At 33.5% G+C, this 27,756-nt stretch overlaps 2 protein-coding genes across 4 annotated transcripts; one reads left to right on the forward strand and one right to left on the reverse strand.

The window, feature by feature from the left end:
- Window positions 1–3,556: 3,556 nt before the first annotated feature.
- Window positions 3,557–13,819, forward strand: LOC120071685 (P-loop containing nucleoside triphosphate hydrolases superfamily protein). 2 transcript variants are annotated; one of them, XM_039024062.2, is made up of 22 exons: window positions 3,557–4,042; window positions 4,865–5,020; window positions 5,097–5,180; window positions 5,421–5,540; window positions 5,694–5,807; window positions 6,155–6,247; window positions 6,459–6,548; window positions 6,660–6,730; window positions 7,464–7,538; window positions 7,641–7,728; window positions 8,494–8,552; window positions 8,726–8,789; window positions 8,956–9,021; window positions 9,198–9,356; window positions 9,425–9,529; window positions 9,721–9,956; window positions 10,166–10,235; window positions 10,336–10,392; window positions 10,487–10,549; window positions 10,860–10,919; window positions 11,037–11,116; window positions 11,614–13,819. In XM_039024062.2, the coding sequence occupies exons 1-22, from the start codon at window positions 3,782–3,784 to the stop codon at window positions 13,646–13,648; spliced, it is 4,206 nt and encodes a 1,401-aa protein (XP_038879990.1). In that variant the 5' UTR covers window positions 3,557–3,781; the 3' UTR covers window positions 13,649–13,819. The 2 variants fall into 2 exon arrangements, with proteins under 2 accessions (XP_038879990.1, XP_038879991.1); XM_039024063.2 differs by having other exon boundaries at window positions 10,490–10,549.
- Window positions 13,773–16,869, reverse strand: LOC120071687 (thylakoid lumenal P17.1 protein). Of its 2 annotated transcripts, none has more exons than XM_039024064.2 (4): window positions 16,400–16,869; window positions 16,230–16,266; window positions 14,680–14,763; window positions 13,773–14,086 (listed from the first exon to the last, which is right to left on the reverse strand). In XM_039024064.2, exons 1-4 carry the CDS (start codon window positions 16,682–16,684, stop codon window positions 14,034–14,036), a joined length of 459 nt encoding a protein of 152 aa, XP_038879992.1. In that variant the 5' UTR covers window positions 16,685–16,869; the 3' UTR covers window positions 13,773–14,033. The 2 variants fall into 2 exon arrangements, with proteins under 2 accessions (XP_038879992.1, XP_038879993.1); XM_039024065.2 differs by having other exon boundaries at window positions 14,686–14,763; window positions 16,400–16,838.
- Between the last annotated feature and the right edge of the window lie 10,887 nt (window positions 16,870–27,756).

Genomic DNA, 27,756 nt, shown 5'->3' on the forward strand with positions numbered 1-27,756 from the left:
TCAGTATGATGTATGAGATACATCTAGTGGAGGATTAATGTAGATGAGATTTACATTAAGTACCATGGAATAGAAAAAGAACTATGATTTACATGTTTCATGAGATGAAATATTAAAACTATAGGTTATAAATATAGTATGATAAGTTGGTTATCATTTATATTTATAATAATATTAATTATTAGATAGTTAATACTTTTTATTTTAAAATAACCAAAGTAGTGGGTGGTTATTGGATCATGATAACCATGAGTTTAAAAGGAAATCGGTTTCCTATTTTGAAAAAGTAACTTTTCACAAAAGTTTGAAAAGAATTTGAGTTTTCTCTCTGGCGAAAAGAAACTCACGGAAGTCGTCAAGTAAATACAGATTTACTAAACGATGGCTAGGCGAGCTAAACGATCGTGCAGTGTTTACTAAACAATCGCATAGCTTTGCAAGACGATCGCTAGCCCAAGGTAAACGATTGTTTAGAATCGACCGAGTTAAACGATAGAGCTAAACGATTGCATAGCTTTTGCTAGACGATCACATAGTTTTATCTAAACGATTGGGCATCGACCTATACGATAGGTCTCTGACTTCTCTCACTTGCCCAGTCGTGTATACGATCGTTGTTTTCTCCGTTCATCTACCTCACACCAAGTCCGAACAGAGCCTATCCTCTGGATTCTCACACCGAGAATACCAAGGTCATCTTGTTGGTGGTGTCAGACTCAACTCGACATCGTCGAGTTTTCTGGAGGCCTTCATGGTGCGGCGGAGGAGTTCATGTCGTGGAGGAGTTCGTGACCGAAGAGATCGTTAAGGACGAGCGCGAAGTGTTCATGTGGTGTTGCGATCGTGTAGATCGAGCGCTCGTGGTTGCGGTTGTTCAATCAGAGTCGTGCATTGGAGCGTGGAGACGTTTCTGCATATGTGCGTAGAGTTCTCTTTATGCATTTGTTGTTCATGCTGTAATTTCTAGAATTATTTGTGTAACCGTTTGTTTGAAGTCGACTGGATTTGTTGATTCATGATTGTAATTTAGAATTGTCTTGTTCCTCTACTCATGGAAATCTCGAGTTCGATTTCCTTCAATACGGGGATCTTTTATTGTAAGATGCTCAATTTTCAATCCCTCGTGGAGATGATGATGAAGGAAAATCATAGCTTTTGCTTTGTCCTGTCTGGATGTCGTATTTCCTTCTTAAATTGTTATCCCAAGGTTCATACATCCAGGTGAATTTTGAGTACCAATGACAAATAATTATTGCTATTAGTGTCAATGGCTGCGAATTCTAATTTCGTAAAGGTTTTTCATGGCAACACTATCACATAAGATTGATTGTATTTATATCAGAAATTTACTATGTACTAAATATGCAAAATAATCCCAACAAGAGCGTAGCTCAACTGGCATAATGTTTATACTATCAACCTCGAAAAAAAAAATGTAAGTTTGTGTTGATAATGTGTTGTGAACTTGATACCAAAAAAATATAATATAATAATAATAATAATATAAAATTAAATAAATAAAAGGTTAAATTATAAAAAATGCCCCATGAACTTTATACTTTGTGTCAAAAGTGCTCCTGAAATTTCTAAAGTTTCAAAAATACCCTTAAACTTTAAAAAAGAGTTCAAAAATACCTTGCGGTTAGTTTTGGATGGAAATCATTAAAGTTTTGTTTAGAAAATACCCATGAACTTTCAAAACGTTTCAAAAATACCCCAACTTAATAAAAGTTCAAAATTACCTCTATTGTTGGTATTTGAATGAAATCGTTAATTCCTCGTGATAAAAATGACTTTAAAAAAAATGCTCATCGTGATCAATTTCTTTGAAGTGTTTTAATGTTCGAAAAGAACCAACTTTAAAATAAAGTATATAGATATCCTCATTTTACTCATATGTGTACTCTCATATTTCTCTTAATTTTCCAATTATTAGCTTATATTAATTTTCTAAACAACCAAAATTTTAAGTTAAAACATAAAATACCACAAAATTTCACAAAATTCCAAAATCAAAATATCCATTTGAAATATACCAAAATGATAAGTAGTCAAGTTTTTTTTAAAAAAATATCAGCCTAAAATGTGTTGTTTCTTAGGAATTTAAGGGGTGTTTGGCCCCCCAAGTTGGGTTGGGTTGGGTGGGTAAAAAAAAAAAAAAAAAAACCATCCACAATTTGGTTCACCAATTATTAAAGAGGTTTATTACCTCGTTATTCGTGTTAACTCACATTTCTCACATCGTTATTCGTATCAACTCTCCCAATTACACTCCTCCTATAATAATTATCAACTCAACTCAACTCTGCACGCCAAACATCCCCTTAATATTTATTTTAATTCTTAGATAGGTTATCGAGCAAAAGAAGCTGTGGGGACGTCTCAAATGCAATTCAGGCTTAAATGGAGCAATTAGCAAGCAATCGAAGATAAAATGGTGAAATCAAGGAATGGAAGGCACGACGTTGGTTAAACGCTACGACACTTATGCCCCGTATCATTCACAGAGACAGTTTGTTAGGCCAACGTTGCAGTACTGCTCTACAGCGCCACATCGGTCTCCATGTGATACGTGTGCATGAAGGCATTCCTTCCAATTTTCTCTCCAAGGCGCTTTGTGAGAGGGCCTTCAGCGTTGCAACATTTTGGTATGTTTTGGTTGTTGAGAAAATTGGTATAAGCTAAAAATTGGAAAATTAAGAGAAATATGAGAGTACGTATATAAAAAAAAATTGAGAATATCTATATAATTAATTTTAAAACTGGTTCTTTTCGTACATAAGAAAACTTCAAATAAATTGATCGATAGGAGCATTTTTTTTTTTAAATTTTAAATTTTAAAGTCATTTTTGTCACGAGAAATTAACGATTTTTGTTCAAATACTAACGGTTGAGGTATTTTTTAAACTTTTATTAAGTTAAAGATGTTTTTGAAATTTTTTGAAAGTTCAGGGGTGTTTTTTAAACAAAACTTTAACGGTTTCCATCTAAACTAACAACAAGGGTTTTTTTTAACTCTTTTTGAAAGTTTAGGGTATTCTTGAAACTTTTGAAACTTTATGGGCATTTCTAACACAAAGTGAAAATTTAGGGACATTTTTTATAATCTAACCTAAATAAAACAACAAAAGATGAATTTCTCCACTTTATTCAATCATTTTAGATTGGTTGTTTTCCAAAACCCACCAAATGTCACTGTTTATAGGCAATTTTGTAAGTAGGGAATGGATTATATGGACACTCGAGACACATGGACAACACATGAGATAAGGGAAAATGACACATGGGTAATGGACATTATAATAGCCATCTACATTGTATCTAATTTAATATATTTATAATAATTATAATATTTGTTGAAAATAGTGAAACTAAAATTATATATTTAAAAATATATAGAATAAATTAAACAAATTAGGGAGGCAAAATGGTAATTCAAACATTATTATTTTATTTACTCCAGAAAAGCGAAAAAAGAAAAGTATCTACACCGGACAGTTTAAAATTTAAAATGGCACTCAAACGGCCATAAAAACTAAAACTATTGAATCCTCACAACAAATCCTGACCGTCCATCGTCTGATCTTATATCCGTCTTCCACTTTCCCTCTCTTTTCGAAGATCCCTCATTTTCAAATCGTTCGAATCACTGCTCCGCTCCGCTCTGCTCTGTTCTCTCCCTCTCACAGCAGCCCTCTCTTCTTCCATTTTCGCTGAAGATCGGTGCATTTCTGAAAGAATTTCATCCACAGGAAGAAATTTGAACTAATTTCCACTAGCAATGCCGTTCATATCGGATACGGCTAGTGCAATCAAGAGCCGATTCGGGTTTCAGGATCATGCATTGAGCAGTGGCAATCCTCCACGGGGTTCACCGGATTTTCTTAAATCGGCGACCAAGGAGAGTGTCACTCAGACTTCGGTTATACGGAGTATTGACCAGTTCAGCGATGAAGACGCAGTCAGTGATGTTACTGGATCGTCCAGCCAGTGCTTTGAGCTTCATGAAGATCCATCGTTCTGGAAGGATCACAATGTGCAGGTAACTTTGGGACTGTTTGGTAGAATTGGTTGTATTTTAAACCCTAAGTTTTGAGGAAAAACGAACTGGTTTATGTTGATTTGGATAGCAGAAGTTAGTTGTAGAGGTTCGTTATAATAGTGGACATTCGGGCCATTTCATAGCTCAATTGTTGTTCTGCTGATTTTTATTTTGTAGATGAGACTTGAGAGCAGGAAATCTTTGAGATCTGCAATTCGTAGAAATTACATTTATTGTAAAATGACCACCGAATAACTTTATCGTGAGGCCCTTGGGTGGCCTTGTTTCATAGAATTATGTTCAATTAACTGCGGTGATGACAATCATGTCGAGATTAACTCTGTAATTTCTTCGCCTTTCCTGTTCAAAGTAATCATAAAAAATTTCAGCTGGCAGCACAAACTTTACACAGCTAATTTACATTTGGAAGTTTGGCCTAATTCATATTAATTATCTGAGTATTTGGAATTCATGGGTTCTCGAATTGAAGAACTGTTGTTTGGGTGGTTACCTGCTCATGACGAATCAGTATTAGAAATCCGTGGATGTCTTTATATGCTGTGTTTTTCAGGGTTTATTGCCTCAGCTTACCTCTGCAGGCGATCTTGATAATATTATCCTTGGAGATCTTGTCATTTAACATATTTACTTGAAACTTATCCAGATTTTGTGTTTTATCCAAGTATTTGGAACGTATGGTTCTCAGAATGAAGAATTGTTGTTAGCTCTGGGTGGTTACCTGGTCATGCCGAGTCAGCGCTTCTAGTTTTAGTCCTTATATGGCGTGTTTTGAGGGCTAATAAACCCAGCTTATGAATACAGGTGATCATAAGGATTCGCCCACTTAGTAATTCAGAAGTATCTTTGCAAGGCTATGGAAAATGCGTTAGGCAAGAAAGCTGTCAGACTGTTACATGGACAGGGCATCCTGAATCACGCTTTACGTTTGATTTAGTTGCAGATGAGAATGTCAGCCAGGTAGTTTTTTCCAATCGTGTATGCGTTCTTCCATTACCCACTCTGTTTATTGGGACTTACTTTAGCAGTGTTACAGGAGAAGCTTTTCAAAGTGGCTGGATTACCCATGGTGGATAACTGTGTAGGAGGCTACAACAGTTGCATGTTTGCATATGGCCAAGTAAGACGTTCAAACTTTCCTTGTTGATTCTACATGTTGGGTAAAGCTTCTAGCATTTTCTTTTGAAGAATTATGAAGATCACGTGTACCAAAGTAACATATAAAATAGATAAATATTCATATAGTTCCTGAATTCTGGTGTGACTGATGGTGGATGTTCTTTGAGTACACTCGTTTTTGTGAGTATATATTTCTCCAATTTGAGGTCTAAGCTTCAGTGATTATAATTTTTATGTGTAGACTGGAAGTGGAAAGACTCACACCATGCTGGGAGATATTGAAGGAGGTACACGAAGGCACAGTGTCAACTGTGGGATGACACCTAGAGTATTTGAATACTTATTCACGAGAATCCAAAAGGTATGCATCTCTTTGTTATGTTCAATTCGGGATTTAGAAAGGTTTCATTGGGATGGTCTTTTGGTTGCTGATTCCAATGCCTTTTAGCAGTTACATCTATAAGTATTGCAAAATTTTTCAGTAACAATAGTTAACTTGATTATGATCTATTAGGAAAAAGAAGCTCGGAAAGATGAGAAGCTGAAGTACACTTGTAGATGCTCATTTCTGGAAATATATAACGAACAGATACTTGATCTTCTGGACCCATCATCTAACAACTTACAGGTAAGAGTAATATTTTGTAAGAATTGTTTTAATAAAAAAGAAAGCTTTAGTAACTGAATGCGATACGCTTGGAAGCATAAATGGCATCACAGAACGTAAGCAAAATCTTTAACTTGCTTAGTTATGATGTTATTTGTTCAGTTTTTACAAGAGATCCTGTTCGAAATGGAATTGAATCAAAATGATTATGAATAGGAATGTCCTGAATCAGCAACTTTTTATCTTCATTTTTCCTCCTCCTGATTTATGAATTTATTTGAATCAATCATTTAATTTTCCTACTATCCTTTATACAATTTAGTTTGGAGTTGGATTTGAAGTAACATTTTTTTCCTAATACGTTACAGATAAGAGAAGACAGTAAGAAAGGGGTTTATGTAGAGAACCTCAAAGAGATAGAAGTTACAAGTGCTCGAGATGTTCTTCAGCAGCTTATTCAGGTAGGTTCTGAATGGCATTTTATAAATATCTTGAATGGTGGGCTGAAATCAGTTACTAATCCCTATTGACACGACGCTCAAAGCTTTTTTTCAACCATTCAGTATTCATTATACGCACATCAGTATAAAAGGTCCAGGAGATTACAAGATAGGAATAATTTGCTGACTTTAATTGTGCATGTAAAATGAAAGTTCCCCATTATGATTTCAGGGTGCTGCAAACAGAAAGGTGGCATCCACCAATATGAATCGTGCTAGCAGTCGTTCCCATAGTGTATTTACATGCATCATTGAGAGTAAGGTAAGTTTCGATATCCAATTTTTAAGGAGAAAAGTTTGGAACTCTTTCAAATGGTAAACCTTTTATTGCTTCCAGTTTAAGATAATTGACAGTAAATTTAATGTTTCTTAGTGGGAATCCCAAGGCGTAACTCACCATCGTTTTGCTCGACTTAATCTTGTTGATTTAGCTGGATCAGAAAGGTAAATTATCCATCTTTACCAACATCTCCTCCTTCCGCCTCCTTCCACTCTGCTACTATTCCACATGAAGCGAGACTTTCCTATACTACTGTAATATGGAAAATTTTCCATACTTCCTCCATTAATTGTGTGCCACATCAACATGCTTTTAAAGATTGAGTGAGATTCACTAACATTAACGTGGAGTCCACTAATATTTATGAAGACAAATTTATGGTGTGAACAAAGGGTGTATGGTACTCCCATAGTACTAGAAATTTCCTCCCACGCAAAGTATAAAACAAGATGACAATGTAATTCACTCTAAAGAAGCCAGTCAAAATTTTCAGCACTTTTCACCATGTTATCATATCATCTTCATCTGTGTGAGTGCTTGAAATACCTTTTTTTTCTTTTTCTTTTAAGGAAACCGAGTCTTTTCTTTAGGTAAATGAAAAGAGATATAAAAGCTCAAAGATACAAGAAATTCGAAGCAAAAAGATACAAGAACATAGCCAAAACAACATAATAGAGAAAAACATACAACCAGGAATAAATTCAAAACAGCAAACTTAATAAGTCTCTATAAAAAGCAATCCAAGTTTAAGAAAAACATACACCCAGGTTGAAATATCTAATTTTAGGAAGGAAAAATATATCAATCAGTTTCACTTTCTTCCATGAGCATGCACATGCTTTCCACCTATGCGTTTGAGATTTTTATTCTTGAGCTTTATACATGGATCCTAACCAGGCAGAAGAGTTCTGGAGCTGAAGGTGAACGTCTTAAGGAAGCTACTAATATCAACAAATCTCTTTCTACATTAGGGTATGCTTTTTAAGCTTTTATCTCAATTTTTTAAATTTGTAGCAACCAGAATAATTTGCTGAACTCAAGTATTTTTGTTATGGAACGTGTTTAAAACTACAGGCTTGTGATAATGAACCTAGTGAACATATCCAATGGGAAGTCACTTCACGTACCTTACAGGGACTCCAAGCTAACATTTCTGCTTCAGGTATCGAAATGTAGTTTGTTATATCAACAAAATTTTATTTCACTTTTATGAAGTTAAGAAACTTGATTTCTTTGAAACATTCTGTGTAGTAATACTTGTTAGGAATGAGAATAAAATCCCACATTGGTTAGGGAAGGAAGTGATCATGGATATATAAGTGTGGATAATTATCTCCATTGGTGTGAGCCCTTTTGGGTGGTACCAAAAGCAAAGCCACGGAGGTTTATACCTAAACTGGACAATACGATTGTAGAGATAGCTGGAGGGTCGTTATCCCTTTCAATAATGGGGAATCATATATTTCATTAAAAAAAAGTGATGAATATGACACGATGTTCTTTTGTTCATATCAGCTAAAATGTTTTATTGTGCATTGCATTAAAATGTGCTCAGGTTTATTTATCATGCGATTTTGGTTGAATTTGTGTTGTAATTTTGATACACTGCGACAAGTTTGAAGCTGAACTGATTGCTGGCAACAGCTTTTAGTGAAATAAATTTTTTGATTAAACATCATTGTTATTTTTTGATGAAATATCTTTTCTCAGTACAATAGTAATTGCTAAATTAAATGATGAGTTGTATTAGAATGCAGGTTTAGGATTATGGTATTGAATATTCAAGTTGTTTGCTAAATGCTACCTAGTGCTTACATGTTTTAGAACACTATGCGTACAACCAATGTAATTTTTGTTTGCTTTCTCATTGTAGACTTGTAGTCTTACTACAACTTATTTGTTGTTTTATGAACTTGTGTTGTATCAGGATTCTTTGGGAGGAAATGCAAAAACGATCATAATTGCAAATATCAGTCCTTCAAGCTGGTTAGTGAATTGCTATTTTACTAATTCCCACTTAATCATGTGGATAAATTCTTTTTGGGGTTCAGGTTTTTTTCTGTATTATTCATAAATTTTGTCTGTATGCAATCCTATTGATGATTTTTTCCCATTACGCTTGTCTGAATCTTTGGAAACCTTGTTTTCGGTCCTTGCAGCTGCTCTTTGGAAACGCTAAGCACGTTGAAGTTTGCACAACGTGCTAAATTTATAAAGAACAATGTATGTTTGGTAGTCTCTTTTGTATGCTTTCTTTTCTCTGCTGAAGATGGTAGACAATATGGGCTCGTCATCCACCAGATATTTATTTAATTATATTTTGAAACTTGAAGTAATGTCATCAACAATTTTCTTCAGCGCTCATCATAAAATTTTTGCTCTCACTCAGGCAATTGTGAACGAAGATACTTCTGGAGATGTAATTGCCATGAGGTTGCAGATTCAACAACTTAAGGTATCAAGATGTCTACTTTGAACTTGGCTTGTATTCTTTCATCCGGGTTGTTAAGATTTCTATATGAAACTGGAAAAAAGATATGAAATACAAATTAACTAACTGCAGCTTCCGAGTTAAAAAAAGTTTGATTCGGGTTATTGCTAGTAATTTACACGCGTTTGTTCAATTTTCAGAAAGAAGTTTCCAGGTTACGGGGTTTGGTTAGTGGAGGAGGAGACAATCAAGATAACGACAGTTTAGCAGTAAGCTTTCCGGGATCTCCAGGAACCTTGAAATGGGATGGACTTTACGGATCAATGAGTCCTCTTACAACTGGGAAAAGGATGACTCAGGTACCGACCGTTACCCTCTTGGAGGAAATTATTTTGAAATTATTGTTATTAATTTTGATATATTTCAGAGGAGAGACTATGAAATTGCCCTTGTTGGGGCCTTTAGAAGAGAAAAGGATAAGGACATGGCATTGCAAGCATTGACTAACGAAAATCAGGCAGCGATGCAACTGGTACGTTAACCAAAGTAATGCTGCTTCTTGGTTCATGGCCGCGCAGCAGACTTCCACAAATAATTATCCTTGTCATTAATGAAGAATTTAAATAATGTTAGAAGGTGGAACAAAGGCATGGTGATTGGCATTTGCTTTCGTAGAAGATATCCAGTTTCTCATTGTTGACTATTCTTGTTTGGTATGATTAGGCCAAGCAAAGAGAGGATGAAATACAAGGCCTTAAAATGAGACTACGGTTTCGAGAAGCAGGAATAAAAAGGTTGGAAGCAGTTGCTTCTGGAAAGATCTCTGCAGAAACACACTTGCTGAAAGAAAAGGAGGAACATTTGAAGGAAATTGAGGTTTTGAAAAATCAAGTTGATAGGAACCAAGAGGTGACCAGATTTGCTATGGAAAACCTGCGTTTGAAGGAAGAAATTAGAAGGTAGGTTCTTTCTCTTCTCGAGTACACTAGAGGAGCTTACTATAGTTCAGGATCATATGCAATCATTTCAAATATAAATGTGGAACTGATCTTGAATTTTGAGATAAGATTCGTATATTAGAAATATATACACTATAAAATTAGTCTAATTTCAACAACATCAGTAATTTTCCTTTTTCTTTCCTTATCTAAGCTGCATTAGTCTACAGGTTGAAGTCATTTTACGAAGAGGGCGAACGGGAGATGGTGCACGACCAGATCATGGTATTGGAGAACAAGGTAAAGGGATTAAATAGAATCCTTCACATTTTATTTTAGGATTAATGGCAACAAATTTTAGTTTCTAATGAAGTCATGTTTCTTGCAAGAAAATCTACAGTTACTGGAAGCACTTGATTGGAAACTTATGCATGAATCAGATCCCTCGTCAATCCAGGTACTTCTACAGATCTTTTTCTGAATTTTGGTGAAATATCATTAAATGAATTTCACTGCCATTCCCTTAACTTCTATATAAAATTGCCATCCAGCAGAAAGGAAATTCAGACATGATAGCAGATATCGATGACGAAAACTTTCTTCTTACCAATCAGGTCAGACCGAGATATTATCTTACTTTTTTGTCCCTAATAGGAGAGAGTTCCCATTTAACTATAAGAATCGAATGAAGAATGATTGTGTACTTCAGTCTTAATGACAGTTGAACATGATTTATGATTGATTGTGTATTTCTGTAGTTCAATTGCAGGACATTTCTTTCATTACTTTTATATAGGGAGAACATGGAATTGGGCAATAAATTAATAGCCGTATAACTAGTTTGCTCGATAAATTTAATTTCTGAAGCATCAGTTACTCCCAGTGAATGAGGTTCTCACGGTTCTTTGCATCTTTCGAATTTAGGAGCGAGGATCACCATGGAAATCTTCAATTAATGAGGAGAATGGGTTCCTTCGCATGCAGGTAGTTGCTTCAATATAAATGCAATATAGAAGAAGCTTAATTCTGTTTCTCAGATATATTCTCCTTGATTGCTATTGTATATTTACGTTTTGATGATGTGAATATTAATGTTTTAAGGCCATTCATAACCAAGACGAAGTGGATACACTTCGCAAGAAACTTGAACTCTGCCTTGAAGAAAAGGAAAAGTTGGAAAGGTAATGTTATATGCTCTGTAATGTTTTCAACAGCTATAATAGTCCATTTATCTGAAAATGTTATTTAGTTTTGTGAGAGTTTTCGTTTAGGCCTCATTTGATAACCATTTGATTTTTAACTTTTTTGTTTTTGAAAATTAACCCTATAGACACTATTTTCACCTCCAAATTTCTTCCTTTGGTATCTACTTTTTACCAATTGTTTAAAAAATCAAGTCAAATTTTGAAAACTAAAAAAAATAAATAAAAATAAAGCTTTTAAAAACTTGGTTTAATGTTTAAAATTTGGTTAAGAATTCAACTATTGAACTTAAGAAAGATGCAAATCATAGTAAGAAATGAGAAGGAAATGAGTTTAATTTTGAGAAACCAAAAACAAAAAATGAAATGGTTACCAAATAGAGTCTTGCTATTTATAATTATTGTTATTATTATTTATAATGTTGGTTCTTAAATTTAACTTCTATGATGACAACTCAGTACATCTGATCTTGCAGGCATGTAGATGAATTGGCAGCAAAATTGGGGTCTGAGCAGTATACTGGACCTGCGGATAGAGCTAATCAAGTTGAGCTTCCTTTGGCATCAACTGACACATCCACCATCAATTTTAGTGACCAAATCGAGTTAATGACGATGGTCGATGCCATTGCTGCTGCTAGCCAAAGAGAAGCAAATGCTCATGAAACGGCAATAGCCTTATCTAAAGAGAATGATGAACTGCGGATGAAGCTAAGAGTTTTAATAGAGGATAACAATAAACTCATCGAACTGTACGAAACGGCAGCTTCTGAATGCAAGTACAGAAATGAAAATAAAGTTGAAACTGCACAAAATGATGATAAAGTGGCCGAAATTTCCAATGAAAAAGAGGCTCATGAGAAGGCGGTTGAGAGGCTACAGCAACAGCTAGTGGAAATGCACGAGGAAAATGATAAGTTAATGAGTTTGTATGAAGGGGCCATGCAGGAGAAAAATGAGCTCAAAAAGATGCTTTCCTCTTTAGAACGTGCGAAAGTCGACACCAGAGGAGAGTCTGATTGCATTGAGAAGTTTGTTGGAGTTGATGATGGGATGAACAAGGCATGCGTTGAAGAAACTCTCAAACCCAATGAGGCACAAAATTTGGTCTTTCAATCTGTACCACTTGAAATGGAAATGCTCGATGGAGCGGAAGTGAGCAACAAGTCCATTCAAAGCCAGGAAAAATCTAGTGAAGAACAAAATGATGGTCTTGTTGGAGATGAATTATGTCCCGACATAAATTTCGATGTCAAGGGAGGGACTCAGTTGGATGAAGAAGACAAGTCTGTTGAAGAGAAAGATATGTCTAGTTTGGACGATGTAAAACAGATGGATGTTGGAACTTGTATGGAAATTGAACCACCAGCAGCTCTTATTGTAGAAATGTTACCTGAAGATTTAAATACGATCAGGAAGAAGCTCGAAAGAGCAGATGAACAACTTTCAGAGTCAACCAGAACTGTCACTGTTTTAAGTTCACTTGAGAAGATGATATTTGAGGCTGATAAACTCTCGAAACAGGTTGAAATTGTGGAAGATGAAGTTCAGTCAAAGCAGAAGGAGGTTGAATCCTTTAAACTGGCCTTATCAGAAAAGCAAGAAAGTAGAGATCTTGCACAGAATAAGTTTTGTGCTTTGAGATATTCTCTAACTAACTTCTCTTCTTCAATATTTTATTTTGAACAACGAGAAACAAGGGCAAGAGAAAGAGTAGATGCTTCAAAAACTTATTTGGACCAGAGGAAAAAAGAGTTGGCCTTCCTTCAAGCACGCAAAGATGAAATCGAGACTCGACATATTAAGATTCAAAAATCTGAAGTGGAACTGAGGAGCAACCTTGCAAGCTTAAAATCTAAAATAGATGAAGAAAGTCAAAAACAGGAAAGCGACAAGGTCCTCTTTGCAATAGATAATATTGAGAAAACAGATCCCCAACCAAAGAACTGGCAGTTTGCTGGTCGAGCTACGGATTTACTCAAATCTGCAGAAGAGAAAACTAAGTTGCAAAATGAAATGAAGCTAGCTAAAGAAAAACTTGGGGTCATAAGAAAGGAACTCGAAGATTTGATGAGGAAGTCTAGAAAGGTTGATAGTGATATTGAAGCTGTTCAGTTGGAGGTACAGAAAGCTTCAAGGTCAGCCGACGAAATGGAAGTTGCAATGCAGGGGGTAATCAATGAGAAGAAGACGCTGTTGGAAATTCAAGATGCTGGAATAACAGAATTTGAGAACATTATTTTGGACTACCAAGAATGTATGTTTGAAGCAGGTCTGAAGGAGGCAGAGATAAAAATTTTGGAAGAAGAACTGCAAATGGAGCATAGAAGGATGGAGGAATTGATAACTGCGAAGTCGGTAGCCATCCAAAAAATGACCCAATTATTAGAGGATAACAGGCGTAGCTCATGCTTTTTATCAGAAAAAATGGAAGAAGAGTTGAAAGGCATTCGTTCTTCGGTTATGGAGGCGAAATTATTGTTAGGGGAAGGAGATCTACAACACAGTTAAGTTTTCATTTAACTGTTGCCACAATTTCTGTATATGTGCAGGTGTAGATGATTGTGCCGATTATGCCTTATTGATTGATCCCCTTTTTTATCTTTTTTTTTTTCAATAAACTATTCTAAATATGTTTGTTGAAATATAATATATATGTATTTCCAGAGAGAGAATTGGATACCCCTAACTCGACTTTACTTTTATCCCCTTTTCATCTTTTATAGGAAAACTAATTTACATAAGAAAATGAAACAAACAATTGGACAGCCCTCTAATGAAGGAGAAACTATTTATAGGACTCAATGATACCAATAAATGGAATAGTTACCCTGCGTAAGTTGAAATACAATGTCAGAAATTACATTGCACGTCGAGAAACCTTTCACTTGAAGGTTCAAAGCCGTCTGGAATATCCAGAACCCCCACACTTTTTGCAGAAGATCAATCCTGCAGAGAAATAAAAAAGTTTCAAATTTGATTAAAGGACTTGATTACTCAACATAACAAGTGAATAACTAAAGTCTTAAACATACAAAATATAATAATGTAATACATGTGTGTGAGAGATCAATATACCTTTAACACACGAGAGAGAGAACTTACAATATTGGAATTAAATTGGTATAAGGAAAAAAGAAATAATGATGAAATTGTGATATGAAAGGAAGTTTCAAATCAAAAGGCAAAAAATTCTAAATATTAAAAATACTTTGCACCCAGGCCAAGAATAATGGAATTTAACAAAATTGGCAACCAAGTGATAGCATATCTTAACCTTCAAATGGATCACGGAAAGTTTTCTTCTATAGAATAAATAGACAGTCAGATCTAGCCATTTTGGTAATAAAAACTAAAAACAAGGTACTCTTTGATATATCTCTTAAAAAGTGGTAATTGGGCTAAAACTTCTACATAAACACATTATATTTTTTCCTCAACAACCAACATGTTGTAGGACACAGACTGAGACTAGCCATCAGTCGTGGTAAAAAACAAAAAAATGCTTGATGTAATTTGAAAGTATAAAAAAAAGTAAATACCTGCACCTTTACACACTTTGCAGTCAACTAATCCTGACTGTTGCTGCATCTTACCATTGTCGCAGAAAACACATTTTGTGCCACCTGCACATTGACATAGTTAGCCAAATTATTGAGTAATAAGATGTTTAAGAAACTTTTGAGACAAAAGCATTCATTTATGGAGAATTAGCCTCTACACAGATTACCAACTATATCAAAAGCAGTTAATAGCTAATTCTATATTCAATGTAATCTGAAAAGTTCAGACTCCAACAAATGTTGCTAATTTATAGGTCGACATTGAAAACAATTATGAATTTGAGACGTGAACATGCATCGTAGTTTAGGTCCTAGTAACCTTTGTCAGTTTTCATTGATATTGGGAACTATTCATATTTTCTTGACAATTTTTGCAAATTCTGTCTAACATGTTTGTTGCCATTAATCTTTTTATTCCCTGGAAGCTCCAACCATTTCGTTTGCGATACTCATTAACAATCAAAAGAAATAAAAGAGGAAAACTTGCACAGTTCCCATGTATAAATTCAATGGATGTAGCAGCCTATAAGTCTACTAGTGACACTACATTTCTAAAGACAAAAAATTGGGTACATTCTAGGCTACACCTACCTATTGTACAACCCAGACAGCACACAATAAAAATCTGTCACGTGGCAATTTTTTTTTTAAAAGTGAATTATTTTTATTCTTTTTCTACTATGTATAGTAAAGGAGATGCATGGGGTTAAATGCAACCCAACCTAGACTGAACCTAATCATTACCCTTTCTAAAAAGCTAAAACTATCAACTCCTTCCTAAAATGAACCAGGAGTTTCTTTTTGGTCTTTTGAGGAAGGCTTCTCAACCCTTAAACGTGGGATTCCTATATAGATACCATAATCAAAATGCATCAAGACATTAAATTTGCAATATTAAATATTCACATAATCTATCTATATGTGAAAGACAAGCAATGACCTCCCTCCAAATATTTGCTAGTCAAAGGTTAAATTGAGTTCACCAAGATGCGAGAGGAGAAGTTCAAATCTCTAACGTTTTGATCGAGGATATATGCCTTAACCAACTTATTAGTCTTCAAATTAACTCAAAACCATCTAAACAAAAATAATTGAGAAACTGAATACAGAGTAGAGATTGGTTCATAGGGCAGTTTACAGAATTACAATTTACAACCATGGCACATGTTCAAGACAAAGAATATGATCAAGAGTGCTTCCTCTGGATTAATGCCAACATATGTACTCCTATATGATGCATCCAAAGCTGTAATGTTCATTGAACACTTGAAAGCAAGGACTTGGGTGTTGTAATACTATTCAATCAATAAATAAAGTCAGTGCTAGGAGATGACCAAAAGAGTAACGTAGTCATAAGTTAATATCGAATCCCTTAATATTGCTACTTCATTCAAAATTCACGGCTAAGTAAATTTTGGTAGTATGATGGGATCGTCATAAACAGAATCTCGCCCCTTTCCATAATTCTGAATACATTAAATTGAAAATTTTAGAATAAAGAAAGCAACTCCGAAACAAACTATAGTTACCATTTCCAGCACAACGCTCACATGGCACAGGACCACCCTGCAGAATCCAATCCATACCAACAAGGTTAACAAATTAAACCAAAATCCTCACAACTTTCAAACTATTGATTCATCAGAAAGCCCTAAGAGAGGCCATAACATAAGACGAGAGAGAATTCAAGGACTGATACCTTAAGACCAAGAAAGAGGGAGAGAGAAATGGCAACCAAAACACTGAAAGTAGCAAGAAAAGTTTGGGTGTCCAGTGGGGTGTCGAAGCTGTCGAAGCTGTCGAAGAGCAAAACGGGATGGATAAGAGGGCCAATTGGGCGCATCGAAGCGGCGGAAGTGGAGACGGCGGAGGAAGTGGTTGCAGCAGAAGCGCAAGAACAGCAATAAAGAAGAGGAACTTCAGGTTTTAGCAATGGAAGGTGTGGGAGAAACTGAAGAGCCGCCGTAGAAGGTAGCGCAGACATGGATGGAAGTGGAAATGGAAATGGAAATGGAAGGAAGAAAGAATTTGTTGATTCTTACTGTCAGTACAGAGATATTGGGTTACGAGTGGGAGCTCGGATGAGAATCATCGCCTGCCAGTTGCTAATTATGATGAAGGGATAATCGTTTACACATAACAGAATTTTGTCTATGGCCCACTAAATATTATTTTATACCATTCCAAACATTGCGCTCATGCCCAAAGTAAAAGAATAGAATTTATCGATATACTAAAATTTAGATTCAAATCTCGAAATCTTAACTATATCAAAACTATTCATAATTGAATATCTATTATTAATAGTTTTTGCTATACTTACAATTCTTTAAAAATATTATTATTTGAGAGAATTTTATCAAACTATGATCGACTATTTATGAGATTTTATCAAATCATAAAACCTAAATTCTAACTTTTAAAATCATACAGACTAGTTTTTTACTTCATGGAATTTCACGTATATGTCTATTTTAGTTAATGTTGAGGGTTGCTATGAGCAAGCCTAAGTAGGGATGTCCATTTAAGGAATCCGACGGGGAATGAGGGAGGGAGTGGGAATAATTTTTTCTTCCATTGACTAAATGGGGACAAGGACGGGGATTATATTCCCCGTTCCCATCCCTCACCCAATGAATATATTGTATAATTATATTTATATAATAATAATTACTTATTATTATTATTATTAACTCATATTTGGTTTATAATAATAATAATAATTGTTATTATTTTAATTATTATAATAATTATTATTATTATTTTATTTATATACTCTTTACAAAAAATTGTGGTATAAAAAGTTAGTTATTTTCTAATTTTTATTTCAACATTTTCGTACTTTAATATATTTTTGAATTATTTTAACCTTTAAGACTTTCTACCTTAAGCCATAAATGTTGTAGTATTTAAATGGAAAACTTGTATTGTAATATCTAAATTTTAATTTTTAGAAATTATAGGATTAAATTATAATTTTACACATATAATAGTACTATTTTTATAATGATTTTTTATACTATTTTCTTTGAATGGAAATTTTATTGGAAATAACTCATTTAAAAAGGGGGAAGGGAGAATTTTTCCCGCGAGGAACCCGATCCCCACGAATTTCGCGAGGACGGGAATGAAATAGAGGGTGAGGATGGGGATGGGGAAACTTTCCTAGTTCCCGCCCCGCCCCGTGGACATCTCTAATCCTAAGCCCAAAGGTATTTGACAAGCAATCTTGGGTCTATGCGTCTTCAAATAGAAAAGTCAAACCCTCGAGTCCGAGGTTGACTACTCAAACTTGTTCCGCTTCACCAAAGAGGAAATGATCGAATCGAGTTCAACTTCTAACACCATGCAACCTTAAGTCCCATACCAATTTTGATGCCACCAATATTGCACATATCCCAAGCGAATGTTAAAGAGTGGACCTTGTAACTGAAGGAATAGAATTCTATAGTGGAAGCGCATGAAAACATGTATCAATGCAATTCATTTTTGAAACAATGAAAAACAGAGAAAACACATGATATACAGGATAAACATATTTAATCTACAACATGCTTTTAGTTATAGGGATGAGAAGAACTTGCCCTTGAAGACTTTCTTCTTGATGTTCCTCTCATGAAAACGTCACGAACCAAAATAGCACCAACGATAAGCTCCTTTCCCATTTAGTCAAGAACAAAAAGGACACTACCACTTAGAAAATCTTGCTATTCCCAAGTAAGGAATTAGATTGTGGGATCTTGCTTGTTTTTAAAGTGACAAGGAAAATACTGAGGAAAAAGGTTGAGAGGTTGAAAAAGAGTTCTTTTTTGTTCTTTCTTTCTGTCTTTCTGTAGCACTGACAGAATGAAGGAATTCATCCAAAGAAATACATGAAAGGGCGTTAACTCTCCCTCCACGTCATGCAGGGGAGTTACTTCTTAAAAAAAATTAATTTAATTTAAATCAAATTTTCAAATTCAATTTTAATTAAATTAATATAATACTTAATTAATCTCGTTAATTATTTGTAATTTTATTTAAATATCACATATTTAATTAAACATGCATTTAAATTATATTCAAATGCATGACTCTCTCATAACCTATGGTTTAAATACGAATCTCATTCATGTTAATTTTAACATATAGTTTTTATAGGATTCTCATTCATATAATAAATATTTCTTATTCAAATATATTCTCATCTTAAATCATATTTATAATTAACTATATATTATAGTGTAACATTATACGTTATATTCTATATTAACTCACATTAATATAAATTATACCTTTATTTCCTTTGAATAATTTGAACAATTTAAATTATTCCAAAAACATTTGTTTATTGTGTTTATCCTTAGTGATCTGATGAACCTACATATTAGAAGCTTCAATGATACAAGATTAAATAATTGAACTCTTTAATTAAATTAATCAACATTTATTAACTGTAGGTCACTCCACTAAAGACTCATAAGTACAATATTCGCATAGTAATGTCATATAACCAACCAACAGTAAGTCAACCATTCACGAATCGCTCATAATTACAACTGGGTCAAATTACCTTTTTACCTCTATAATTACATCTAACACTTTAAGTATCACTGTCTCCTCTAATGAACAAACCGTTTATAGTCCAACTATGAGCTAATCCCTCATGGGCCCATGAGAGGGTGAGACCTCATTGTCCAAGATCCGAAATCAACCTTAAGGGAGCAATTCATCTACTTACCCAAAAATGAGAATGAGTGAGTTTCATATTATACAATTATGTTCCCAACTCCCTACTCGGACAAATCCCCAAGATGGTAGGCATATCGAGTCGACGAATATGACCACTCTCACCCTTACAGATCAAATAACTACCGTCATAGACAAGAGTTCACAACTCACTCATGATTGAGGTTGAGTCACCTATGGTCATCCTATGAAATGCTAATATCTTCAATTAACAGCGTTATAATAAAAGACTAATCATTTCGCGGTTCGGCCTTATACAAACTCTTTGTATAGGAACCCCACTCATATGTCTTCAAATGAAAGATCGGGATCAAATTGTTTGTAACATTTTACAACTCTTGTAACAATTACAAAATAGGTCGTATCTATAGTGTCACCAAGATAAGGCACCCAACCTTAGCTATATACTACAAACCATGTAGGTTATTACTTAAACATAATCCACCCGTATGTCAATTACATACATGTTTAAATTAATAAAATTTTCAGTTTTGTATCTAATAGACTTTTAACCTATTTTGCATACTTTTTAAGAGTGTATATATATATATATCAAACGTAAAATTGAAAGTTTAAGATTTTATTAGACCTAAAATTTAATTTTACATCTAACAAATCAACTATCAAATAATCTTTTTTTAAAATAATCAAATTTATCATGAGTCTAATTAGAAACAATGTTTATATTTTATGAACTTATTAAATACAAAATTGAAAGTTTACGAACATAGTAGGCACTTCTAAAACTTTATACCCTAGATATACATAAATCTAATAGTTTAGGGACTACATTTTTAACTTAATATAGGATAGTTACAATTCAACTTGTTTGTAGTTATTTAGTTATTACATTTATACATTTGCATCATCATAGTGATAAATCTAGGGTTTATGGGAATGAGTTCAATCCAAGGTGTCCAACTACGTAGGATTTGATATCCTAAAAATTGACTTAACATCCAAATATTGTAAAGTCAAGTGGGTTATCCTATGAGATTAGTCTATATACACACAAGCCGGCTCAGACATTCACAAATAGAAAAAAAAAAAAAAAATCCCACCACGTACACGTTACATAAAATTAAATTCGATTCACAAGCACTTGCATACTATGGATTTTTGGTTAAAATAGTCCTGATATTTTGAAGTTTGTTTAGTTTTAGTCCAATTCTTCCCATTGTCCAATTTTAGCTTTTGTAAATTTTAAATTTAGCCCCCCGCTCTTAGTTTATTGTTGATTATTACATTTTTACTATAAATTTTGAAAATGTACTTGCATACTGTATTTCTTTATATGAAAATTATTTAACCAATTTTGCTAAAAATTAAATTCGAGCAATTAAATTTAAGATTTATTAAAATTATAGCAAATATCAATTTATGCCTTTGAACTTTGGTAGTTGTATCAGTTTAAACCCTAAAACTAATTATTTTGTCAATTTAGATCCTGAGCTTTCATAGATGTATCAATTTAAACCCCAAACTAATAATTATATCAATTTAAACCTTGAATTTCATAAGTGTATCGATTGAAATTCTCTAATATATTTTATTTGGACACACTTATAAAAGTTTGGGCCTTAAGTTGATATATTTATGAAAGTTTAAGGTTTAAATTGATATGCTTATGAAAGTTAAAGGTTTAAATTGGTACCATTATTAGTTTGGGGTTTAAATTGATGCTATACAAAAAATTCAGGGTTTAAATTGTTACAACTATTAGTTTAGAGTTTAAATTGATACATCTCTAAAGTTCAAGAGTATAAATTGATATTTGCCCTTAAAATTATGTAGTTTTCAACCATTGAGAATATAGAAATTTAAAAATGGAATAAAATTCAAAGTATATAATGAAGATGTGTATTATGAATATTATAATAAGAAAAATATGCTCAACTTGGTGTCCCAAAGACCATGTGTCACTATTCATGTTGTCCATGTGCCTTGTAGTAATTCATGTTTGGTGTCAATGTAAGTTCATATCCTACTTGTCATTTTTCCTACAAATAGTAGTCTTTGGTGGATCTTAAAATGATATACCCATTGGTGAGAAATCCACACCAAATTCCACTAAAAAATTTATATTGTCCAATTTTATAATTCTAGTTTTTATTTATTTATTATTATTATATTATATTTTTCATATTCGTATTTCTGTTGTGTTCCTCAATTTCATACCATGTTATCAGCACGAGCTCCTATCGTTTTCTCTGCTAATGGTAGGTCCTAAATGTATGTCGGTTTTCCTTGTTCGTTATAATTAATAAATTAAATGTTATTTTGCGTATTTATTACATATTAAATTTATAATATGAATATAATATTTTGTGATAGTGTTGCCATGAAAAACCTTACAAAATTAGACTTCGCAGCCCTTGACATTAATGGCAATAATTATTTGTCATGAATGTTCGATACCGAAATTCACTGGGATGCTATGAACTTGGGAGAAACAATGGAGAAGGAAATACAACATCCAATCAGGACAAAGCAAAAACTATGATTTTCCTTCATCATCATCTCCATGGGGGATTGAAAATAGAGTATCTTACAATAAAAGATCCTTGTATCTTGTAGAAAAATCTGAAATAGAGGTGTATGATCATAAAAAAAATAGTTATTCTTCCTAAAACTCGTTATGAGTGATTGCACTTGAGGCTACAATATCTCAAATCAGTAAGTGATTACAACTCCGCATTATTTAAAATAAGTCCAAAATTGTTGTTATGTGGAGAGAAATTTACTGATGTCGATATGTTAGAGAAACATTTTCTATATTTCATGTCCCAAATATGCTCCTACAGCAACAATATCGAGAGAAATGTTTTAAATAGTATTCTGAATTGATTTCATGTCTTCTCATGGCCGAACAAAATAACGAGTTATTGATGAAAAGTCATGAATCTCAACCAACTAGAACACCATTCCCTGGAGTGAATGCTGTGAATTTTAATAATAATTGTGGTCAAGGTTGTGGTCGCGGTCGATGTCGTGACCGTGGCAGAAGAAGAAATAATTATTATTTTCGTAATGTGTTGGGATTGATGCATTAAATCTCGTAAGGTCCTATAGTTTGTAAACCTTGTATGAACAAACTTATATGTGATTAATTATATTTGATATTTTATTCACTTTGTCTATGAAATATGTGATATTTTAGTTGCATTAACCACAAACTAATATACTACCATCCAAGGTTATCGTTGTAATTTAAATATGTATGTGGAGACATATAGGTGGATAATGTTTAAGTGATAACCTAAATGGTCTGTAGTATATGGATAAGGTTGGGTACCTTATCCTGGTAACACTACGAGTATAGCCCGCTTTGTAGGTATTACAGATGTTGTAAAGTACTACAAATGATCTGATCCTGATCATTCATGTATTAGTCATGTGAGCGAGAATATTCTATACAAAAAAGTTTGTATAAGATCGCACCACAAAATGTTTAGTCTCATTATATAACGTTGTTTACAATAGAGGCTTTCATTTCACTAGGATGACCAGAGGTAACATAACTTTAATCCTAAATAAGTTGTGAACTCCTGTCTATGAGGGCGGTTCTTTGATTTGTATGGGTGAGAGTGGCCAGATTGTCGACTCAACAAGCCTACCATTTTGGGGATTCATCTGATTGAGGAGCTGGGAACTCAACTACACAAGATGGAATTCACTTCTTCCCCGATGTAAGGGTAAGTAGATAAATTGCTCCCTTAAGGGCTAATTCCGGGTCTTGAACAATGTGGCATCACACCATCTCTTGCCCTGGGAGGGGTTTAGTCATAGTGGGACTATGATCTATTATTTATTAGAGGAATCAGTGGTACTTAAGAAGTTAAATGTAACTATAAGGGTAAAACGATAATTTGGTCCAGCTGTACTTACGAGCAATTTGTAAAGGGTTATCGTACTGTTAATTGGTTGTATCCAATGGACAGAAATATATCTGTAGTGCGAAGAGTGCAGCTGTCGGTCTTTAGTGGAGTGCTCGACAGTTAACGGATGCTGGATAATGTAATTAAGGAGTATAATTAATTATTCACGTACCGTTGGAGTTTCAAGCTACATGTCCATAAGGTCCCCTTGGTAGCTCAAAAGGATTTAGTTGAGAATTAGTTTATGGGTTAATTTGAATTGTTCAAATTAATAAGAGATAATTTAATTATATATGATATAATTAAATTGATTTAATTATATATGATATAATTGACACAATGTATTTGATACATTATAGTTTAATTGGTGGAATAAATATTTGAATGTGATTCAAATATTTTTTTTTTATATGAATGAGATTCATAGTTATTAAATTTAATATAAATATGATTTATATTAAATGCCATAAAATAGAGAAAATAACTATAATTATGTTGTATGTGATGTAATATTAAAACTATAGGTTATAAATATAATATGGTAAGTTGGTTATCGTATTTATTTATATTATTAATTATTTGGATAATTAATCCTTTTTTTCTCTAACCACCTTAGTAGGAGGTTAGTTGGTTTTTTGTGGCAAAATGGAATAAATAAAATATGATTTTATTATTCCATGTCCATGATACATGAATTGTGAAAAAATTTATACGATAGATTGAGAGAGTCTATACGATAGACTCTTTGTCTATAATTGAAGCAAAAAGCTATACGATAGTCTTCTTCTTCCTCAATCGTCTTCCTCCTCCAAACTCCTTACTCCTTCACAACCAAAATAGCCAGAGCCTACCACAACTAGGTTCTCACCCCAAGAATACCAAGGTCACCAAGTGGTAGTGTTTTCACATTTTTTGTTCGTTCTTCTTGTTGTTTGGAGAGTTCGTGACTGTTCGAGTAGTTCATGACAGTTCAAGGGATTTATGTGAAGAAGAGTTCTTCAAAGGCATAATTACTTGAACCCTTTTGTTGTTCAAAAGCATGCTGTAATTTTTAATCAAGATACATAATCTGTATATTTTACTGTAAATGTTTGTTTTCAGTCAAAATGAGATTTTGACGATCCGCGTCCGCTCATGGATCTTGTAAATCGATTTCCTCCATAGTGTTCATTCCAATAATTTGAATTTTAAAAGAATCACAAAAAATGATGATTACAAAAGAAAAGCTCCACAAGATAAAAGTTCAAAGAATGTTGAAAATAAATGCTTCCGATGCAGAATGACTGAGCATTGGTCACGTACCTGTTGTACGTCAAAATACTTGACCTCTATCAAGCCTCCTTGGAGGAAAAAGAGAAAAATATGGAAGCAAATTTTACATACCAGGATAATGACATATTTGACCCATCCCACATGACAAATTTGGATGTAGCGGACTTCTTCGAATCTCCTGAAGAAAAGATTGGCACAGTTGGTGACACATCAAGTATTTCTGTTGACTTTGAGAATATCTAGACTTAATGCTGTTGTTTTCTTTATCTTTATGTTTTTTTTTAATAACTTCTGTATATTTTAAATGTTGTTTTTTTTATTGTAATTATTTTCTTTTATTGAAGAAACATAGATCATTTTCATATGTTGGGTGTTTCAAAAATTAGCAAAGAATATCTATGTTTGGCAGATAGTGCAACTACATATATAATACTTACAAATAAAAAAATACTTTTCCAAATTGACAATGCTGAAAGCAAAAGTAAATACAATATCATATTTTGTAAACTTGATCGAAGGTTTTGGAAAAGCAAATATTATTTTGCCTAGAGGAACAAAATTTACAATTGACAATGCATTGTTCTCTAGTCAATTAAAGAGAAATCTTCTAAGTTTTAAAGATTACATTGCAATGGTTATCATATTGAGACCGATAGCAAGAATAATGTGAAATATCTATATATCATATCCATTGTCTCAAATGAAAAATGTATATTGGAAGAGTTGTCTGCTTTATCTTCTGGATTGTATTATACTCATATACGAGTAATTAAAACATATGCAACAATGAATTTGAAGTTCATGAATCCAGACATATTTACAATTTGGCATGACTGATTGGGTCATCCAGGATCTATAATGATGAGGAGAATTATTGGGAATTCAAATGAACACCCATTGAAGAACCAGAAGATTATTCAATCTAATGAATTATCATGTGATGCTTGCTCTCAATGAAAATTAATAATTATACCATCATCAGCTAAAGTTGGGACTGAATAACTTGTATTTTTAGAACGAATTCATGGTGATATAGGTGGACCCATTAACCCATCAAGTGGACTATTTAAATATGTTATGGTATTAATAGATGCATCCAGCATATGGTTACACATGTGCTTATTATCAGGTCGAAATCTTGCACTTGTACGATTACTTGCTCAAATAATTAAGTTAGGAGCACAATTTCCTGATTATATAATTAAGATCATTTGTCTTGATAATACTGGTAAATTTACATCCCAAGTTTTTTTATAATTATTGTATGTCAATTAAGACAAGTGTTGAACATCTTGTAGCTCATGTTTATACACAAAATGGTTTAGCTTAATCATTTATAAAACCTTTACAATTAATTGCAAGACCATTACTTATGAGAGCAAGTTTCCTTCATTTGTATGGGGATATGCTATTTTGCATGCAGCGTCACTTGGTACGCATAAGGCCAATAGCTTATCATAAGTACTCGTTACAATCATAAGTACTGAGAATTTTTGGATGTGCAGTATATGTTCCTATTGCTCCACTACAACGCACTAAGATGGGTCTTCAAAAGAGGTTAGAAATATATGTTGGATATGATTCCCCATCAATTATTAAATATCTTGAGCCCTTAAAGGGTGATGTATTTACTGCACGATTCACTGATTGTCATTTTAATGAGACAAATTTTCCAACATTAGGGGGAGGAATTAAGAAGTTGTAAAAAGAAATTACATGGAATGCATCGTTATTATCTCATTTAGATCCACGTACAGATCAATGTGAACTTGAAGTTTAGGGAAAAAAAATTCATTTGCAAAATATAGCAAATTAATTACCAGATGCATTTATAGATTCAAAGAAAGTAACTAAGTCACATATATCAGCTGCAAATGTTCCATAAAAAATTGATATCCCAACACAACAAGTTATCACTAATGAGTCTGAAACACGCCAGAAGCGTGGTAGACCAGTGAGTTCCAAAAATAAAAATCCTCGAAAATGAAAAATAATTAATAATGAAAAAGACTTAGTTGAGGATGTAAATACCCATAAAAAAATCCTCGACATGACTAGTGAGAAAGGTGAAATACTTAAAGACAATAATGAAATTTCAATAAACTATGTCATTACAGGAAAAAGATGGAATCGAACTAATGTAATTATTGACAACATTTTTGCATATAATATTGCTTTTGATATTATATCTGAAAATGATGATCTTGAACCAAAATCTGTTGAAGAATGTCAACATAAAAAAGATTGGCTTTAGTGGAAATAAGCAATCGAGACAGAACTAAACTCACTTTCAAAACGTCAGGTTTTTGGGCCAGTAGTCTGAACACCAGAAGGTGTTTAACCTGTGGGATACAAATAGGTATTTTTTAGGAAAAGAAATGAAAATAATGAGGTCACAATATATAAAGCAAGACTGGTTGTACAAGGTTTTCCACAAAGACTTGATATTGATTGTAATGACCCAAGTTTAGAAGGGGTACATGAATGAACGGATATCACATCTGAATGAGAGGGATCCTGAGGACATGAAAGTATGGTTAAGAAAGGCTTAAAAGAATTGAAAGTTACTACCTATACCAACAAGGTGCACCTTCCTTTTCGGTGGCTCAATCATAAGAACTCTAATCAGATATCACATCTGAATGAGAGAGATCCTGAAGACATGAAAGTATGGTTAAAAAAGGCTTAAAAGAATTGAAATTTACTACCTACACCAACAAGGTGCACCTTCCTTTTCGGTGGCTCAATCATAGAGCAATCCTATGTTGGGGTTGGGAATTTTCCTAGGATGCATGTGAGTGAGGACAAAATATGCTGAAAGGACCCGTGTTGGTTTATGGGGATAACTTTTACTTCTCAAATTATTAAAACAATGGGAGTTGCAAATGATAATGTCATGGATTGCAAATTATTAATTTCCAACTTTTACATGGATTGCGATGAAATAATAATGTCATAACTGGTAGAAATACAAGTTATTAAAGCTCAAATTATTAAAACAATGGGAGTTGCAAATATATTGAACTTTCGGTAATTATCAGACGACGCAACAGGGTATGGAAATTAATGTTGCCCATCCACGCAATCATTAGTGAGAAGAATTGCTTTTCCTAATAAGTTTATAAATAAGAAGAAATTAATTTTCGGGGAGGTCGAGAGGCTGCCGGAAATAGCAAGA

This window comes from Benincasa hispida, chromosome 2 (assembly GCF_027475165.1).
Source record: "Benincasa hispida cultivar pf3 chromosome 2, pf3_genome.v1.1, whole genome shotgun sequence".
Classification (NCBI taxonomy): domain Eukaryota; kingdom Viridiplantae; phylum Streptophyta; class Magnoliopsida; order Cucurbitales; family Cucurbitaceae; genus Benincasa; species Benincasa hispida.

Excerpts from the sequence above, each read along its gene's own strand:
- LOC120071685 (XM_039024062.2), top strand. The coding sequence starts at position 3,782 with ATGCCGTTCATATCGGATACGGCTAGTGCAATCAAGAGCCGATTCGGG. Across the intron at positions 7,729-8,493 it reads AGCTAACATTTCTGCTTCAG|GATTCTTTGGGAGGAAATGC; the intron begins GTATCGAAATGT and ends GTGTTGTATCAG. Across the intron at positions 9,022-9,197 it reads TGCAGATTCAACAACTTAAG|AAAGAAGTTTCCAGGTTACG; the intron begins GTATCAAGATGT and ends TTCAATTTTCAG.
- LOC120071687 (XM_039024064.2), bottom strand. The coding sequence starts at position 16,684 with ATGTCTGCGCTACCTTCTACGGCGGCTCTTCAGTTTCTCCCACACCTT. Across the intron at positions 16,267-16,399 it reads CCCTCTTTCTTGGTCTTAAG|GGTGGTCCTGTGCCATGTGA; the intron begins GTATCAGTCCTT and ends TGGATTCTGCAG. Across the intron at positions 14,764-16,229 it reads TGAGCGTTGTGCTGGAAATG|GTGGCACAAAATGTGTTTTC; the intron begins GTAACTATAGTT and ends GTCAATGTGCAG.